At 45.8% G+C, this 18,028-nt stretch overlaps 1 protein-coding gene and 1 pseudogene across 2 annotated transcripts in view; both read left to right on the top strand.

The window, feature by feature from the left end:
- LOC133107602 (uncharacterized) overlaps window positions 1-18,028 on the top strand; it is a 980,437-nt pseudogene that overhangs the window by 801,779 nt on the left and 160,630 nt on the right.
- Window positions 1-18,028, top strand: part of sacs (sacsin molecular chaperone) — a 42,883-nt gene that overhangs the window by 10,555 nt on the left and 14,300 nt on the right. The window contains exons 4-10 of one of the 2 annotated variants that reach the window (XM_061216928.1): window positions 2,212-2,302; window positions 3,559-3,644; window positions 4,938-5,049; window positions 5,542-5,688; window positions 5,937-7,422; window positions 8,990-9,081; window positions 15,224-15,250. In XM_061216928.1, the coding sequence (XP_061072912.1) occupies window positions 2,212-2,302; window positions 3,559-3,644; window positions 4,938-5,049; window positions 5,542-5,688; window positions 5,937-7,422; window positions 8,990-9,081; window positions 15,224-15,250 (2,041 nt within the window). The remainder of the gene's footprint in view (window positions 1-2,211; window positions 2,303-3,558; window positions 3,645-4,937; window positions 5,050-5,541; window positions 5,689-5,936; window positions 7,423-8,989; window positions 9,082-15,223; window positions 15,251-18,028) is intronic. The other variant, XM_061216929.1, reaches the window with a different exon arrangement.

Raw genomic sequence — 18,028 nt, 5'->3', positions numbered from 1 at the left:
GGTATACACCTCTATTCACCACCATAGGATGTGATTTCTATTCTTGAGGCAATGATTTGATGTTTGCCAATGTCACTCATTTTGCTAAGATCCGCTGTAGTAAGAAACAATCAATGAATATGAGCCAACATATCCATACTAAACTAAACTAAAATGATGTTTCGAGTTGCAAATCTTATTGATGTCAGGTTTTACAGAACAAAAAAATGGCACTAATGCACATGGCGATGAGGTCGAGTCGGAAACGTTAACATTGAAAAAGTAAAAGTATTGCTATAGAGCAAACCAATGGACATTAACATTTTTTATTTTTTGTTGTGTCATTTGGATCCAATCAGATACATTGACCCTGATCGATGTGTCATTAGACCCCTGTTAGTTAATTAGTAGAGTCAAGTGTCCCAGTGCTGGCTTAAGGCATAGCCTGCCCCCACCCCGGGCCTTTTCCCATGAGACTGGGCACCCCTGGTCTAGACTCTAATCTTAATGCACTTGAATGTAATTTAATGATTTCACTGTAGTAGGACTTTAGGTGTCTGGTTCTGGAACTTATTGCCATGTTGACTGAGTGTTGTTGAGACACAAGACTGTGGATGCCTGCTCATTGTCTGATGGAAAAGTAAGTGCTTCCAGTCTGTCTCTGTGACCTGCGCAGCGTGCGTTCATTAGCACGGGCAGCCCTGTTAGCATCTGTGCTATAATCTTCCGCCTGCTTTGTATTGAGCTATAATTATTTTTCCACACAGCCCCAATGGTGGGCACGTGTTCACTGGCTGACTTTCACACGAGACAAAACCGCCCCTCGAGGTGGTGGGGAAATAGAGAGCGAGTGAGCGTGAGGGAAGGAGTGTGGCAGAGGGAAAGATCGAAAACGAGATGGAGGGATATCTCTGGGGAATTGTGCAGAATTAGTTGCCTTGGTAGCTGTAGGTGCCAGTGACTATTTTACACCCTACAGGCCACGCAGTACTACAGGAGAGCCAGTGACTATTTTACACTCAACAGTCCACACAGTACTACAGGAGAGCCAGTGACTATTTTATTACACCATACAGGCCACACACAGTACTACAGGAGAGCCAGTGACTATTTTATTGCACCATACAGGTCACACACAGTACTACAGGAGAGCCAGTGACTATTTTATTACACCATACAGGCCACACACAGTACTACAGGAGAGCCAGTGACTAGTTTACACTCAACAGTCCTCACAGTACTACAGGAGAGCCAGTGACTATTTTATACTCTACAGGAGGGTACGCCAGTGTCAGCAATGGGCATGATTTCAGCTTGTATTTGCAAAATGTCTTTTTGGATGGTTTTTGGCTAACTCTTTCACTCGCAAGGCAATCTACACCTTTTCCATTGTTGTTTATCAATATATATATTTGGATATCTTCATGTTCTCTAACAGAATATATTGCTGTGTATTTCTGCCTGTCTCTGGCCAGAGGGGGGTGCCTTGGGGTTAGGGCTCCCGACCCCTGCATGGAGCCCTGGGTGGGGCAGGGGGACAGAGTGACCCCCGGACCGTAATGCCATCTCAGAGTCTGCCTCAGGAGTGTTAGTGGTCGTTGTGCGTGAAGGGGAGGGGAGGAGGGTTTCGTAGAACTCTTAAAATAGCCGCGTGTAACGTACCTGACCTGGCCGCATATAGTACAGTACTCTCTCTGGCCTGTGTTAAGGTCAGTAGTGTGTCTATGTGCAGTTTGAACCAACCTCTAACTGCTCAAGGGGAAATGTCTGATCTGCTAGCGTTTTAGCAAGCTTGAGCTTATACAGCCCTCTCTGTGACACACAGGACAGTAATTATTCCCTAAGACGACAGTACAGTCATTCACAGGCTGTATTTTATGTACTTTATGCACTGCTTACAATGCACAATGGTGATGTCCTAGACAATGGCATAGTGTGTTTAAATAAACTAGTGGTGGGGAGTTCAAACCTTTCCCACACCACGAGTTTCAAGAGCTTCAGCCTCAAATGTTTACACACCGTCTCACACTCACTGGCAACTGGGAGTTTGCCTCTGATAATACGCGCTCCTGTTCCAGTGGCTTTTCGAGGCCCGTTACCAAGGCTGTCTGACAAATGTAAAAAAGAATAAAAGGGGGTGAGGTGCAAAACAATAAACAAGCCGGTTTGATCTTTTCTCTTGGTACGCTTTTTCCCCTTTTTATTCATTTATTTCTTTTTTCCCCCATTCAGCTGCGGGATGGAGTTCAGACTGGCAGCCTGGTGCACCCTGGGAGTCATGAAATATTCATGACACTCCAAGGAAGGGGCCTGAAAGGGGGAGGTAAGACTTCATGGGGCTTTGTCTCAGAGGCAGCGCTGAAGAAATACTACGAGCTTTGAACCCGTAACCCGCTGTTCAGACAGCCGGTGTCCCGCTCGACTGGTCGCCGGAAGCTGGGTGACCAGCTGAAGCTGCCGGAGCGACGCTTATGCTTCAGCATTTCCTACTTTTCCATCCGCTGTGATACCATTTCCTGAAGGATTGGTCCACTCAGCTTCTCTCCCTGCAATGGAGGAGGCTGTATGGCAGCCATCATCAAATCTGGACCTCAGATCTGGGGGTTTTTTTCTCCCAATACCTACCGATTAGCCAGACTGTCTTCACACCTGACTCTGAAGTAAAGGAAAGGGGGGAATCCAGCATTCCTCGGACCTCGAGGGCCATGATTTGATGATCCCTGCTATATGGGCTGTGGCTTTTTCCACATGTTGCTGTTTATACACCGCTAGATAGCTGCCAATGGCAAACAATCTATCAGTCTCTTGTACTAGCTCGCTAGCTAGGGAGAAAGATAGATAGAGAGATTGCTAGCTAGCTAAGAGAGATAATTGGCAAGCTAGCGAGAGAGATCGATATACCAGTATAATGTTATGCACCAGTTTTATAGCACAGATGAGTAATGATGAATTCATTCCAGACATCTAAAACTGACAGCATTGAAGTGCCTGAGATGTAGTTTAATATGAATGTGTGCTGCTTGCATTTTTATTGATCCCTGACGGTGATCTCATGTCCATGTGTTGGATCAGATTCTCCTATCATATTAATATGGTTCATGTTGATACAATAATAATTGTTACATCATATGTCTTTGGTCAATATAATGTTTGATTTTATGAAGCACATATTTTTAAGAAACAAAGAAATGATATTGTCATTAAAATAATTGTGATAGATCATTATTGTCCCAGTGGTTCATGGGAATGGTTTCTAAAGTGGCAGTTTTCTACTTGTACTAGGATTATGAACTGAAAGGCCTTACTGGTCTATATCCGATAATTCTATTTGGATTAGGGTCATATGTGTGTTTGCCCAGCTGAGATATCATGTATTATTATTCCAGGAAAAGGAGGTATTGTGTGTTTTGCATGCTTTTGCTGTATTGTATGTGGACTGACTGTTGTTGGTGATGTGATGAGTGTCTCTTGTATGTTGAGTTAAGATTAGTGTGTTGAGTGTTTTGCGGATGCTGTTCAACATTTGATCCTGAAAAACAACCAAGTAACATTAAATGTACTGGTCTGCTGTTTTCACAGGGAGGTTTGGCCAGACCACGCCACCCTTGGTTGAGTTTCTGAAAGATATTCTGCGGAGGTATCCTGAAGGGGGACAGATTCTAAAAGTAGGTGAAACATCCGGAATGTTCCTGCCGTGGTTGCTCTTCAGGCTTGTGTCAGGAATAACTGACACTTGTTTGGGTGATACCTACATTTATCTAAACTGACTGGTTAAACAAACAGGCTTTCTGTCTGTTACTGTAGAGTAGTCTAGAAATGGCAAGTTCAAAGCGTGAAAAGAATATGCCTCAAAATGGAATCCAAGCTTGACATTTTGTCTAAACGTGACAAGGGAGCAAGTCAATACAGATGTGAAGCAAACCTTACCGATAAGTCTACTGTGTATTGGATGTTCAGTTTGTTTCTGGCAAAGTTGAATGCACATTATTTCTTGTTTTGCGTAACCTAATGAGGTTCTACCATCCTAAATATTATATACTGGAGACTAAATATTACCACCACTATACTACACCTCAACATGGGAGACTGAGTATTACTGCTTCTTTGTTCCTCAGCACATGGCACTGAATATTACCTCACAAAATAGTGCTATCTAAGTCACATAAGAAGGTGGTGCAGAAGATTAATTTGCTGTAAATGAGCCTTAAGTACCGTGATGTTAGGAGGTAATACTCTTATTCTGAACACGCATTACATTACATTTTTGGTAGATGGGCTTATTCACATCAGACCTGGGTCGAGTACACAATTGTTTTGGATTTAAATGCTTTTCTATAGTTAACTAAGCTTTTCTGGTGTATTGGAACCTGTGAAATACTCACAAAAAGTGCAGGCCTTCTGGTCCTCTTGGTTGACTCAATTGCGGCAGGCACATTTACATTTACATTTTTGTCATTTGGCAGACACTTTTAATCCAAAGCGATTTACAAGTGCAAAGGCACGATCAGTCAAACATAGAACGTATTATGTATTTCACCCAAGTTTGATCCACAGCTGGCATGTTCATTACCAGTAGCTGTGCACTAGCTGGTCAGACCAACACTTGGCATTTTCAGAAGAAGGGCGGCCTGTAGCGTAGTGGTTAAGGTAAATGACTGGGACACGCAAGGTTGGTGGTTCTAATCCCGGTGTAGCCACAATAAGATCTGCACAGCCGTTGGGCCCTTGAGCAAGGCCCTTAACCCTGCATTGCTCCAGGGGAGGATTGTCTCCTGCTTAGTCTAATCAACTGTACGTCGCTCTGGATAAGAGCGTCTGCCAAATGCCAATAATGTAATGTAATAATGTAAGTATACTAATACGTACATACCGCTGCTATGACAACCATAAATGGAAAAGTTACAGCATTCAGTCAAGGATGGTGTGTAGAGCTGCTCTCTCGGCTGGTTGTCGCTCAGGAACTGATCCAGAATGCAGAAGACGCAGGTGCCACGGCGGTGAAGTTCATGTACGATGAGACTGAGTACGGGCAGGAGTCGCTCTGGGCCAATGACATGGCGCAGTATCAAGGTGGGTGAAGTGACCGTGTGTCTGCCTCATGTGGCCTGCATATACGGCATGTTTCATTCATGTTGTACTGTGCGTACTGTCCCTGTGCTTTAGAAAATATAAAACTATTCACTGGTAATAATGATTAAAAAATAAATTAAATAAATTAATCCTTACTGACCATCGTCTTCTTGTGAAGATTTTGTTTCAGCTTGACTATTATGTCTAATGCAAATTTAGTGGCTCCCATTTATTTTTTATTTTTGAATTACTCGACACCAATAAAGCTCTGCCGTGTCTTTTTTTAAATGAAGGACAGTGGAAAATGCCAATCAGACTGTAGTTTAGTGAATTTACCGAATGCAGCTCCCATGAGTGGATACTGAATCAGCAAAGTTTAGTAGACAGTAGACCCCTTTTCACACACTGCTAGCTAAGCCTACAAAGAAAGATTCATTGAGAATGGTGGTTAATTTATGAATTACAATCTTTTTCTGCCGATTGATCCATCAGGTGCGGCTCTGTATGTGTATAATAACGCGGTGTTTTCGACGGAAGACTGGAACGGCATTCAGGAAATCGCCAGGAGTAGAAAGAGGGACGACCCCCTGAAAGTTGGACGGTTTGGAATTGGATTCAACTCGGTGTACCACATAACAGGTGATAATGTGCACGTGCGATTACTGCACTACGGGCTGCTCAGTCTCAATCGCAGTCAAAATTAACTTTAACTTTGTTAACTTTTGTGCTAAACTTGTCATGAATATACTTATTGATTTGACTTTCATAACGTTATGGGAATGAAGAAGCTATGGCTATTTGCTAAACCACATTGATGACTAGAAAAAAAAAACTCTGTGTTTGTGTTGAGAACCCCCGAGTGGACTCTTGTGTCCTTGGTTTTGCAGATGTCCCCAGCATCTTCAGTGGTGACCAGATCGGCGTGCTGGACCCTCACCAGACCTTGTTCGGGCCCCACGAGTCGGGGCAGTGCTGGAACCTCCGGTCGGACATGAAGGAGATCACGGAGCATGCGGACCAGTTCGCCCCGTACGCCGGCCTGTTCGGCAGCTCAGAGCAGACCTTCCAGGACGGGAGCTTCCCCGGCACGCTGTTCCGCTTCCCTCTGCGCGTCAAGCCCTCCCTGCTGAGCCCGAACATCTACAACAAGGAGAAGGTTCTGGAGCTGTTCGAGTCCTTCAAGGCCGACGCGGACACGGTGCTGCTGTTCCTGAAGAGCGTGCAGGAGGTGTCGCTGCACATGCGGGAGTCCGACGGCACGGAGCGGACGCTGTTCCGCGTGACGGCCGGCGAGGACCCCGACGGCAAGCTGGAGAGGCCGGGCTCGCTGAAGTCGCTGGGGCTGGCCATCGACAGCTACGGCAACGGCGTTCCCAGCGGGGGCGAGGGGGTCACCTGCGCCACCTACCAGGTGAACATCGAGACGCAGGACGAGGCCAAGGAGACGCAGCGGACGACCTGGCTGGTGTGCAACTCGGTCGGGGGCCGCGGCGTGTGCGCCGAGCTGGACGCGCTCGCCGACGACCTCAAGTTCATCCCCGCCATCGGCATCGCCCTGCCGCTGACCCCGGCCCACGGGGACGAGGGGGCCAGCGCCCAGTTCCCGGGCCGCGCCTTCTGCTTCCTGCCGCTGCCCCCGGGAGAGGAGAGCGCCACCGGCCTGCCTGTCCACGTCAGCGGCTTCTTCGGCCTCACCGACAACCGGCGGAGCATCAAGTGGAGGGAGGTGGACCAGTGGAGGGACCCGGCCGCGCTGTGGAACGAGCTGCTGGTGCTCACCGTCATCCCGCGGGCCTACTTCACCCTGCTGTGCGAGGCGGTCCGGCGCATCCAGACCCAGGAGGACCAGGACTTCCCCCTGCCTCCCCAGGGCGCGTACGCGGCGTGGCCCGACCCCCAGAGGGTGCGGTCGCACTGGAAGCCCATCCTGGAGCCGCTGTTCCGGGACCTGCTGCAGCAGAAGGTGGTGTACTCCCTGAGCGGGAGCTGGATGGCGGCGCAGGAGGTGGTGTTCTCCGAGCTGGAGGAGGGCGAGGCCGTGTCCCAGGCGGTGATCGGGTTCCTGCAGGCCGCCGGGTTGCAGGTGGCCAAGGTGCCCCCTGCTGTGGACACGGTTCTGACCGCCTACACCTCCCCGCCGGGGGTGGTCACCAAGGTGACCCCGGCTCTGCTGCGGCAGGTGCTGAGGAAGACCCGACACAAGGGGTCCTCGCAGGAGAAACTGCTCCTGCTCGAGTTCGTCCTCGGAGATGCCTGCTACAGCGAGCTCATCGGGCTGGAGCTCCTCCCCCTCCAGAATGAGACGTTTGTGGCCTTCTCTTCCTCCGTGAACGAAAAGGATGCGGTCTATATCACCTCAGAGGAGTACCCAAGGTATGGCATCTCAATCCAGAAGAGAACAGCACTGGTGTCTGTGGGGTTAATTTTGCCCATCAGTCCATATACACTCGCCGAGCACTTTATTAGCAACATTTTTACTTTCTCACACCTACTTCTTCATACGATTATCGAAACAGCCAATTGTGTGGCAGCAGTGCAATGCATTCAGTCATGTAGATATGGGTCAGGAGCTTCAGATAATGTTCATGCCAACCATCAGAATGGGGGAAGAATGTGATTTAAGTGACTTTGACTGAGGAATGATTGTTCGTGGCAGACAGGGTGCTTTGAGTATCTCAGAAACTGCTGATCTCCTGGGATTTCCACAGACACTAGTCTCTAGAGCTTGCAGGAAATGGAGCAAAAAACAATAAACACCCAAAGAACACCCAGCCGTTCTGCAGACAGAAATGCCTTGTTAATGAGAGACATCAGAGGAGAATAGCCAGACTGGTCAAAAGCTGACAGGAAGGTGACAGTAACGCAAATAACCACGCATTACAACAGTAGTATACAGAAGAGCATCTCTGAACACACAATGCATCATAACTCTTAAGTGGATAGGCTACAGCAGTAGTAGTCTAAAAAATAAGTCTAATAAATACTCATAAAGTGCTCGGTGAGTGTATGTTTACTTTTTTCTCATGTTTATTTTACTTTCAATTAGATGCAAAAAAGAATTTAAAATCAATTTAGTATTTAAAAAACGTACCTGCTCAGGTGGCTCAGATACATTTTCAGTTCAGATATACTAGCTATGTGGAGACTGAAACTATTTTGGTTGTTTTGGCTGTGTACTCCCACACATTGGACTAGAAATTCAACAATGAATATGAGGTTAAAGTGGAGATTGCAGACTTTCATTGGGTGTATTGTCATCCATATTGGGAAACCATTTTGGAATTACAGCCCTTTTTATACGTAGTTCCCCCATTTTAGGGAACCGAAAGTAACTGGACAGTTGGCTTCTTAGCTGGTTTCTTGGCTAGCTTTGTGTCTTTGATCCGTTAGTTCATGTACAAGAAGGCTAACAAAATGTCTGGAGTTGATTCAAGATGTGGCATTTGGGATCTGTTACTGTTGCTTCTCAATATGAGGACCAGATAATTGTGTCACATTAAAGCAGGCCATCATTATGCTGAAAAATCAGAATAACGACATAGCATGCACTCGTGGGCTTTGCCATAGCAAACCAGCTTTTACCTGTGTCAAAGTCACAGAGAAAAGAAAGTAAATACCCTTAAATGAAAGTTGACAGTCTGCACTTTGATTTTTAACATATTCCACATTTAATTACAAAACCAATGTGCTGGAGTACAGAGCCAAAACAACAATGGTTTCACTGTCAAAATACTTGCAGACTGCATTGTATGTAATGTAACAAACTGTTGCCAATTTTATAAAAGACTACAGTTTGATGCAGCGATCTGTTAAGGGTATTACCTATTTACCTGCAAGGTGCACAATGCTGGACCCAAGTGGTGTTTTGTTTGTTAAAGGATTGTGAATTCATAAAGATTATGGATTTGCATTACAAAGAACATCCTGTGTTTCTCTGTAGAACTCTTTACCCTGGCCTGGAGGGACGATTTGTCCTGGACAGCATAAAACCTACAGTGATGAACAGCCTGAAACAAGCAGCCAAAAGCAGAGGTAAATCCAATTTAATATCCTTTGGGTAGCAAATACTGCTATTCTATACCTTTGGGGTATGAGGTTTATCACACGAGAACCACACTGTCGATGTTGACGCAGATTTCAGCAGGTTTGTGTGTGGTGATTGTGAGCAGGGTTTGGTTAGGTTGGTAAAGGACCACCATCTCTCTCGCCTCTGTGTGTTTCTCTGTCTCTCTGTGTCTCTCTCTCTGTGTCTCTCTCGTCTCTGTGTGTTTCTCTGTCTCTCTGTGTCTCTCTCTCTCTGTGTCTCTCTCGCCTCTGTGTGTTTCTCTGTCTCTCTGTGTCTCTCTCGTCTCTGTGTCTCTCTCTCTCTCTGTCTCTCTCGTCTGTGTCTCTCTCGTCTCTGTGTCTCTCTCTCTGTGTCTCTCTCGTCTCTGTGTGTTTCTCTGTCTCTCTCTCTGTGTCTCTCTCGTCTCTGTATTCTCTCTCTCTGTGTCTCTCTCTCTCTGTGTCTCTCTGTCTCTCTGTGTCTCTCTGTGTCTCTCTGTGTCTCTCTGTGTCTCTCTCTCTGTGTCTCTCTCGTCTCTGTGTCTCTCTCTCTCTGTCTCTCTCGTCTCTGTGTGTTTCTCTGTCTCTCTCTCTGTGTCTCTCTCTCTGTGTCTCTCTCGTCTCTGTGTCTCTCTCTCTCTGTGTCTCTCTGTCTCTCTGTGTCTCTCTCTCTGTGTCTCTCTGTCTCTCTGTGTCTCTCTCTCTCTGTCTCTCTCGTCTCTGTGTCTCTCTCTCTGTGTCTCTCTCGTCTCTGTGTGTTTCTCTGTCTCTCTCTCTGTGTCTCTCTCTCTGTGTCTCTTTCGTCTCTGTGTCTCTCTCTCTCTGTGTCTCTCTCTCTCTGTGTCTCTCTGTCTCTCTGTGTCTCTCTCTCTGTGTCTCTCTGTCTCTCTGTGTCTCTCTCTGTGTCTCTCTCGTCTCTGTGTCTCTCTCTCTCTGTCTCTCTCTCTGTGTCTCTCTCTCTCTCTGTGTTTCTCTGTCTGCTCCCCAGGGAGGGCATGCCTGCTACTCTACTCTTTTATTCATGGCTCCTGTATGTGTGATGCATGTATACGTGTGTGTGTGTGTGTGTGTGTGTGTGTGTGTCTGTGTGTGGTGTGTCTGTGTGCTCACATTCTGTTTATCCTACATGGAGACTGCCAAACGGGTCTAGAGCGAGGGCAGAAATATACTGAATGAACAGGTCATTAAACAAAAACCCTTGAATGGCATTCAGATTCCTCCAAACATAAAACAGGAAACAGGAAACGTACATAGACCTTGGTGGAGCAGCCGCTCGTCTGCAGGAGAGAGCGGACAGTGTCAGAGCCCTCAGTAATTCGGGAGCAGTTTGGCTGTGACCCCTGACCTCCTCATTAGGTATTGGTCTCTGCTGTAGCAAACAATAGCGCTGACTCATCCTGCGGGCTTGTGTGGCTTCCACAGGGAGGCCTGCTGCAGGACAGCACCTATCTGTCAGTACCATTCGATCCTCCTCCATATCGTTCGCTTCTAGAAGGGACTGCAGATTCTGGTTTCCAGGGTAAAAACACAACAAAGCTTTCTTTTTTTAGATTACGTTGTATGTGGTTGATTTAGACCAACCATTGAGAGCACTCTTTGTCTTTTGAGCCATATTTTATAGCCAAATGTCCCTTGTAACACAAACATGTCATAATAGAAAAAACATGAATTATGACTTATAATGTCGGTTGCATTTTAGTAAATTCAAACATCATTAAAATAAATCGGAAACACCATATCAGTTAGCCTAACTGAACTGCCCGATTTGAGATGGATTCTATTAATAGACTGAAACAGTTTTAACTGTCCAGGTTGTCCACATCTCTGGGTAATGCAGTTACTAATGACATGTTAGTGGGCTGTATGTCAGTGGGCTGTATGTCAGTGGACTGTGTGTCAGTGGGCTGTATGTCAGTGGGCTGTATGTCAGTGGACTGTGTGTCAGTGGATTGTGGATAACCAGTGGAGTGTGACAAGCTCTGTGCAGGTCTGAAAGTGTTTGCTGAACAGAAGGCATTGCTATGCAGCATGATGCCACCAGCCTGTTTCTTCCTCAGGTATTTCTGTATCGATGCTCTGGCAGGAGATAGACTGCAGGCTGAAGCAAACCTGTCACTTTTCCACATATTCTTATTTTTTTACCTTTGAATTGAAACATTATGAAATGTATGAACTCCAAATCAGGCAAAGTTGTTTAGTTTTGTTTAGTTAGTCCTGTAAAATTCAAAATTTTAAGATGAAAAAATTCCAAGATTCATTGTGACAATGGGATAGTAAAAATCAGACTGGGATATCTTTGATAGCTGAACAGTGACTCATCAGTGAGCTCTTAAGAATAACTGATGGTTAGGTCTTCACTGGCAGGTCATGGCAGACCTTTAGGCAGTGAAAGTGCTATATCTGTCGGGGCACAGAAGATCTGACATAGACCACAGACAGCCCAGAATCAATTCTGCGTACTATCATTTCTCCCTTGCTCACCGGCCAATCCAGAAATTCCCAAACTGTGGGTCTGGACCCCATGTGGGGCTGCCTGATTTTAGCATGGGGGTCTTCAGATTTTTTTGGAGAGAAAAAAATATATAAATTGTAATTATGTGTCTCTTTAAAATATGAGCATGTAGGCTACGACATGCTGGAAATCCCAATGACTGAAATATAACAAAGTGTAATGCATGAGAGGCCATGGTATATATAGCCATGGCTAATACAGTCACAGGTGAAGGTTGTTGTTAGGCCCAGGGTGTGTGTGGGATGATGGGGTCACGTGTCCTAGAGTTTCTGTGTTTGAGCCATCACTGACTTGGCCTTCCTCCTCTCTCTAATGCCAAATTTATAATTTATCAAAAATGAAGGTGTCACACAATGTTTGGCATTTATACTTAAGCCTGTGGGGAGGGTTCTGTCTCTTGACTTTTGACTAACCCAATCCTGTAAAGTGTAAACTTTTTGCAAACTGTGTGACCTGTTATTCAACACTTTTTTCAGTTGAAAATATGTCATTGTTGTGCGACCTAGTCGTTTATAAATGAGGTTTTCATTTTGTATGATGAGCTGGCTCGTGTTTTCTGGCAGTTGGAGTGCCTCTCACTTGCACGCCAGTATACCGCAGGCCTGGACCTCTTACACAAGGCACACAATCAACAACTGAACCGACAACTTCCTGCCTTTCACACTGTCTGCCACCCACCACTTCCGCCCGCACGCTCCAGAGTTCTACACCCCTGCCCATGGGGGGAGGTGGTTTGGTCCAGTGACATCATCAGATCTGTTTCTTGCGGATCCAACTGGAACCGCTTTTGCTCTCCTCACCCCAGCTGCCACACGCATTACTCTCCTGTGACATCATCACCCTCCAAAACCACCATGCTCCCACAACCACTGACTGGAGAGCATCTAAATCTGGGTCCCAGATGACATGTTCCAGCGCTGTGTCCTTCCACGTGACCGAGTGTGTCCAGCACCATGGGGTTGTGTTGTTTCTCTCCCACATGTGCCTCTGTGGTGTCCTGTAATGACCTTCCCCCTGGCACACTCTCCAGCTTCTTGTTGGGTTTCCCCAGTTTTCACTCCCACCACTAGATGTTCCCCTAATCCCCAGTTACACGGACCCCTATTCCCCAGCTACACAGACCCTTATCCCCAGCTACAGGGACCCTTATCCCCAGCTACACAGACCCTCATCCCCAGCTACACAGACCCTTATCCCCAGCTACACAGACCCTTATCCCCAGCTACACAGACCCTTATCCCCAGCTACACAGACCCTTATCCCCAGCTACACAGACCCTTATCCCCAGCTACACAGACCCCTATCCCCAGCTACACAGACCCCTATCCCCAGCTACACAGACCCTTATCCCCAGCTACACAGACCCTTATCCCCAGCTACACAGACCCTTATCCCCAGCTACACAGACCCTTATCCCCAGCTACACAGACCCCTATCCCCAGCTACACAGACCCTTATCCCCAGCTACACAGACCCTTATCCCCAGCTACACAGACCCTTATCCCCAGCTACACAGACCCTTATCCCCAGCTACACAGACCCTTATCCCCAGCTACACAGACCCCTATCCCCAGCTACACAGACCCTTATCCCCAGCTACACAGACCCTTATCCCCAGCTACACAGACCCTTATCCCCAGCTACACAGACCCCTATCCCCAGCTACACAGACCCCTATCCCCAGCTACACAGACCCTTATCCCCAGCTACACAGACCCTTATCCCCAGCTACACAGACCCCTATCCCCAGCTACACAGACCCTTATCCCCAGCTACAGGGACCCTCATCCCCAGCTACACAGACCCTTATCCCCAGCTACAGGGACCCTTATCCCCAGCTACACAGACCCTTATCCCCAGCTACACAGACCCTTATCCCCAGCTACACAGACCCTTATCCCCAGCTACACAGACCCTTATCCCCAGCTACACAGACCCTTATCCCCAGCTACAGGGACCCTTATCCCCAGCTACACAGACCCTTATCCCCAGCTACACAGACCCTTATCCCCAGCTACAGGGACCCTCATCCCCAGCTACACAGACCCTTATCCCCAGCTACAGGGACCCTTATCCCCAGCTACAGAGACCCTTATCCCCAGCTACAGGGACCCTTATCCCCAGCTACACAGACCCTTATCCCCAGCTACAGGGACCATGCTTCTGCACTTATTGTTGTTCTCTGGTCGTCTTCTGGGCAGTGAACTAGACTCCATATCAATCTTGCAGAGTACTGTGGGCTTCAGTTGTCTGGTATGTGCATCTTCCATCTTTGGGCCTTGCTTGTGTTGATAGAAAAATGGAAGAACTGTGAGTGGCCTTCCGTTTACAGTACACAAGCATTACTGTACTTGCTCTTTGAGCTTTTCATTTATCCACCTACTTGTCATTTTCGGACTCCTTACGTTTATTGCTGTCACAGACGCAGACACACCACACCGTGTCCCGGGTCATCTGCCCAGCCTTCAGACTCCCTCTCCCTGCAGTGTTATTCGATCCTGTAGGAGCTGCCTCAGTGCTGCTGTGTTACCCGGTGTATGAAGCCAGTCCCAGTGGCCCACAGTCCTCTCCGTATTCACTGTCCCGCAGCAAGAGGTTCTCTGTGCCAGTGGTGTTTGTGGTGTGCAGAGATCCGTGTAATTATGAAAGATTGTACTGAATATACTGAAAATCCCCCCAACAGAGTATTTTCCCCATTGCTCCAGTAGCAGATTTTTTGGGTATGAGTTGTGCTCTGACAGTTGAGAGGCCCTTTTGGGCAGTGATAGTGTGAACCCCCCACCAGCTGGAGAGGCACCTGTGCTCCTGCCCCAGTCTCTGGCTCCGGCCTCCACGGCGTCTGGCCAGGCTCCCCGCTCTGTCAGGGGCCTGCAGCTGCGATTCAGAGACAGGTGGTGGACACAGTTTACACTCTGTGTCAGTTTAAATACAGCCTATAACAGTGGTTCCCAAATTCGGTACTGGGCCACCGCTGTGTATGCTGGTTTTTCTTCCAATCACAACTGCAGTCCCAGCAGGAATGTTTTTTTCCTTATGAACTCAATGTAGCATTCGCTTGTTATCATTTGCATTGTCTTTGAATTTTTCCATCTTCTGCATGGCAGGTGTCCACACTTTCACCAATTGGGACCTCAATCTTTAATAATTTCATATTGACTCACCTCAGCCTTTAATAATTTATGAATAAATTATAATAAGATGTTTTTGTGCAATATAGCACAATTAACACAAGATGAAAATTAGAATGTAATTCTTCATGGCATGCATACCTATTTCTGACATTATGTGGCAGTTTAGACAGTAAATAATCCCTCTAAAGTAAAAAGTCATTACTTGAACCCAGAGATGGCAGAACCTGAAAAAAGTAGTTAATGCTTGAAAACCTACTGATTTTAGGCATTTTTCATAAACCATTGCTCTGCATGGCACATTTTCTAAATGCATAATGAACACCATGAAAAAAAAACAGAATTTGTTGAAATAATTCAGTTAAATCATTTTTCATTGTTATTCAGTATAGTGTGTCATAGTTTCACTCACATAAACCTCAAAGGTACCATTTATTTAAATGTTTTTGGCCTTGAAGTTGCAACTGATGTGTAATGCATTCAATTTCAGTGCAGCAGTTCCTCTGGGGCTGTTCAGGTAAGAGTGGTTTTGAAAAGCCTGTGCGTGTTACTGTGTGACTAACCCATTCTAAGAAAATGCACAATGTTCACATGAATCTAAAATGTCTGTTTGCAAGAACTGTTGTAGAACTGGCTGTTATAACCCAGAGTACAAAGCTATAAGAGAGCTACAGATGGGTGATAAAGGAAAAACCTTAGTAAGGTACTGAGGCACGATGACCCACCAGCCCCAGTGTGCCTGTGCATAGAGTCTCTGGAACCTTCCTGGAGGGATGGCACATTCTTCCTAAATAAATTCCCTCATTTGGTGTTTTGATAATGGCGGTGGAGAGCATTATCTAACACGTTGGTCCAAAATCTCCAATAGGTGTTTGACTAGGTTGAGATCTGGTGACTGTGGAGGCCGTAGCATATGATTCCCATCATAGTGGCGACATGGCTCAGGCAGTAAGAGCAGTCATCTGGCAGTCGGAGGGTTGCCGGTTCAATCCCCCGCCCGGGCTGTGTCAAAGTGTCCCTGAGCAAGACACCTAACCCCCAAATGCTCCTGACGAGCTGGTCGGTGCCTTGCATGGCAGCCAATTGCCGTCGGTGTGTGAGTGTGTGTATGAATGGGTGGATGAGAAGCATCAATTGTACAGCGCTTTGGATAAAGGCGCTATATAAATGCCAGCCATTTACCATTTACCATTCACATCATCTACATCCACATCCAACCATTGGTGGCCCCTTGTGCCCTGTGGACGGGGGGCCTTGCCATCCTGGAAGAGACCACTCCTATCAGGATAGAAATGTTTCATCGTAGGCTAAAGGTGATCACTCAGAATAACTTTGTGTTGATTTGCAGTGACCCTTCACTCTAAGGGGACATGTGGGCCCCCCCCCCACTGTCCCCTGCACTGCACTGTCGACCACAATTCCTGACCCTATTTACTGATGTCTTTCCCATAGATCGAATAGCAGACATCACTTTAGTCACTGTTCCTATTGAAACACTAGCCAGTTGAGCAGTCTTTGTGAGTGAAGATCTTTTCCTCTTGCCATCTTTGTCCAAAGTCGAGGTGAACTGGGCCTGCTCAGCATTTTTCTATATGCCGCAGAGCATGATGGGATGTTAACTGCTTAATTGTGTAATTCAGTACACCTGTATGGAAGCACCTGCATTCATTATTTTTCCACTTATTTATTCAGTGTTTTCCTGTAATTTGTCACCCATCTGTACATTGACAGCTGCTGCTTCCCCTAAACGGACAGTTCATTTTCTGGGGTTTTATATTATCTCTGTTTTAGTGTTACATTTCCAATTAGTACAGTTTTTGTGTGCTATGAAATATGTTTGAGACAGGCAAGTTTTTGACTAGCTGCTAGCTTGACACTAACTGGTATGGGGGCACTCAGGGGTTTATTGGCTAGAGCAGGAAAAAAAAATGAAAGTAACTTTCAGAAATACAAAGCCCAGAAAGTGAACTACCCTCTTTAAACTGCACTGGTACTAATGTCTATAAAACCATAAAAAACATTGCTATACTATTATGCTGTGTATATTCAGTAAGGAAGGGTTATGGAATTCAGTACCTACATTAAAACATTCACAAATCTCACATCCTTTGTTTCAAGTGGCACAGATTTGAGTCAATTACACAACAGGCTCCGCACTGGATTCTAAAACCACTACCTTGTCAAAAACAAGAACAGCATATTATCAAAACAGATTAAACCACAAGGCGGAAGTGTATTCAGCAATAGTTAATTGAGTGTAGGCCTGGTGATGTTCATTATAATGGCTCTTTGACTGACTGGCTGTGGGCTTTTTAATGTAAATAATTACTCTGGTCACCCTGTATACAGATACAGAAACAAAAATATGTTCTTTAATATAATGACATTGTTTTGTAATTCATTTTGAATTCCTGAACATAAGACCCACAACATTGACATTTTATACATGGATTGTGGCCACCAATTCTGCTCGGATAACTCTCATCTCATTATCTAAGCAAAAGGTCTAAGAGCAATTCAAGGGAGAAAGCATGGTTTAATTTTTTAAGAATTTGGCCTGGTTTACAGTGATGTGACCCTGTGAATATAGAAAGTAGATTTGCTTGTTCACAAGAGTGGCTACTGCATGTGGTGCCTTGTGTCTACACACGTTTAATATTTAGCCAGCATTAAGCTTTAATAGGAATGTTGAAGGGTTTGTGTATGATGAAGATAGTGCCACTTACCTTGTAGAAAAAATGTGTGTTGAAAGAATATTAACAAAAGATATTGAATGGAATAAAATAAGAGGCTGTGTACATAAAACACTATGTGTGCTACTGACTGTGCATTGTTGAAACTAATGCATAAATTATTTCAGTGGGAACTGTTACAATTTTCAAGATTGTAACCGTTTCAGTGGAATTTCTTTTTTATATGTACATAGAAATTGTCCTATGACTTGTAAATCTCAAAAGGTATAGCTCTTGGTATGTTCATTGTAATGAATCATCAGTTTTCTGGACTGTGCTTGCACTTAATGATTTCACAAAAAAGATTTGCATAAATTCCTAGAATATTTCGGAAACAATGTCTGAGGCTGTATCAGGCCTCCAATATCTTCATCCATATATCTGAACTTTCGAGAGATTTGCCTTGAATCAGTTGAAACATGCATGACTGGCAGGAATTAACCTGGAGCTACAGCATAAAGCAAATACATATTAATGGCTTTTCCTGAGGGGACAAAATACTATGGCTAAAGATACAAGTGTAGAGCCCTGTCAGCTTTAGCTTGATCCAACATGTGGTCCCA

The sequence above is a fragment of the Conger conger genome, chromosome 13, assembly GCF_963514075.1.
Source record: "Conger conger chromosome 13, fConCon1.1, whole genome shotgun sequence".
Taxonomy (NCBI): domain Eukaryota; kingdom Metazoa; phylum Chordata; class Actinopteri; order Anguilliformes; family Congridae; genus Conger; species Conger conger.
This window is presented reverse-complemented; position numbering and strand designations above follow the sequence as displayed.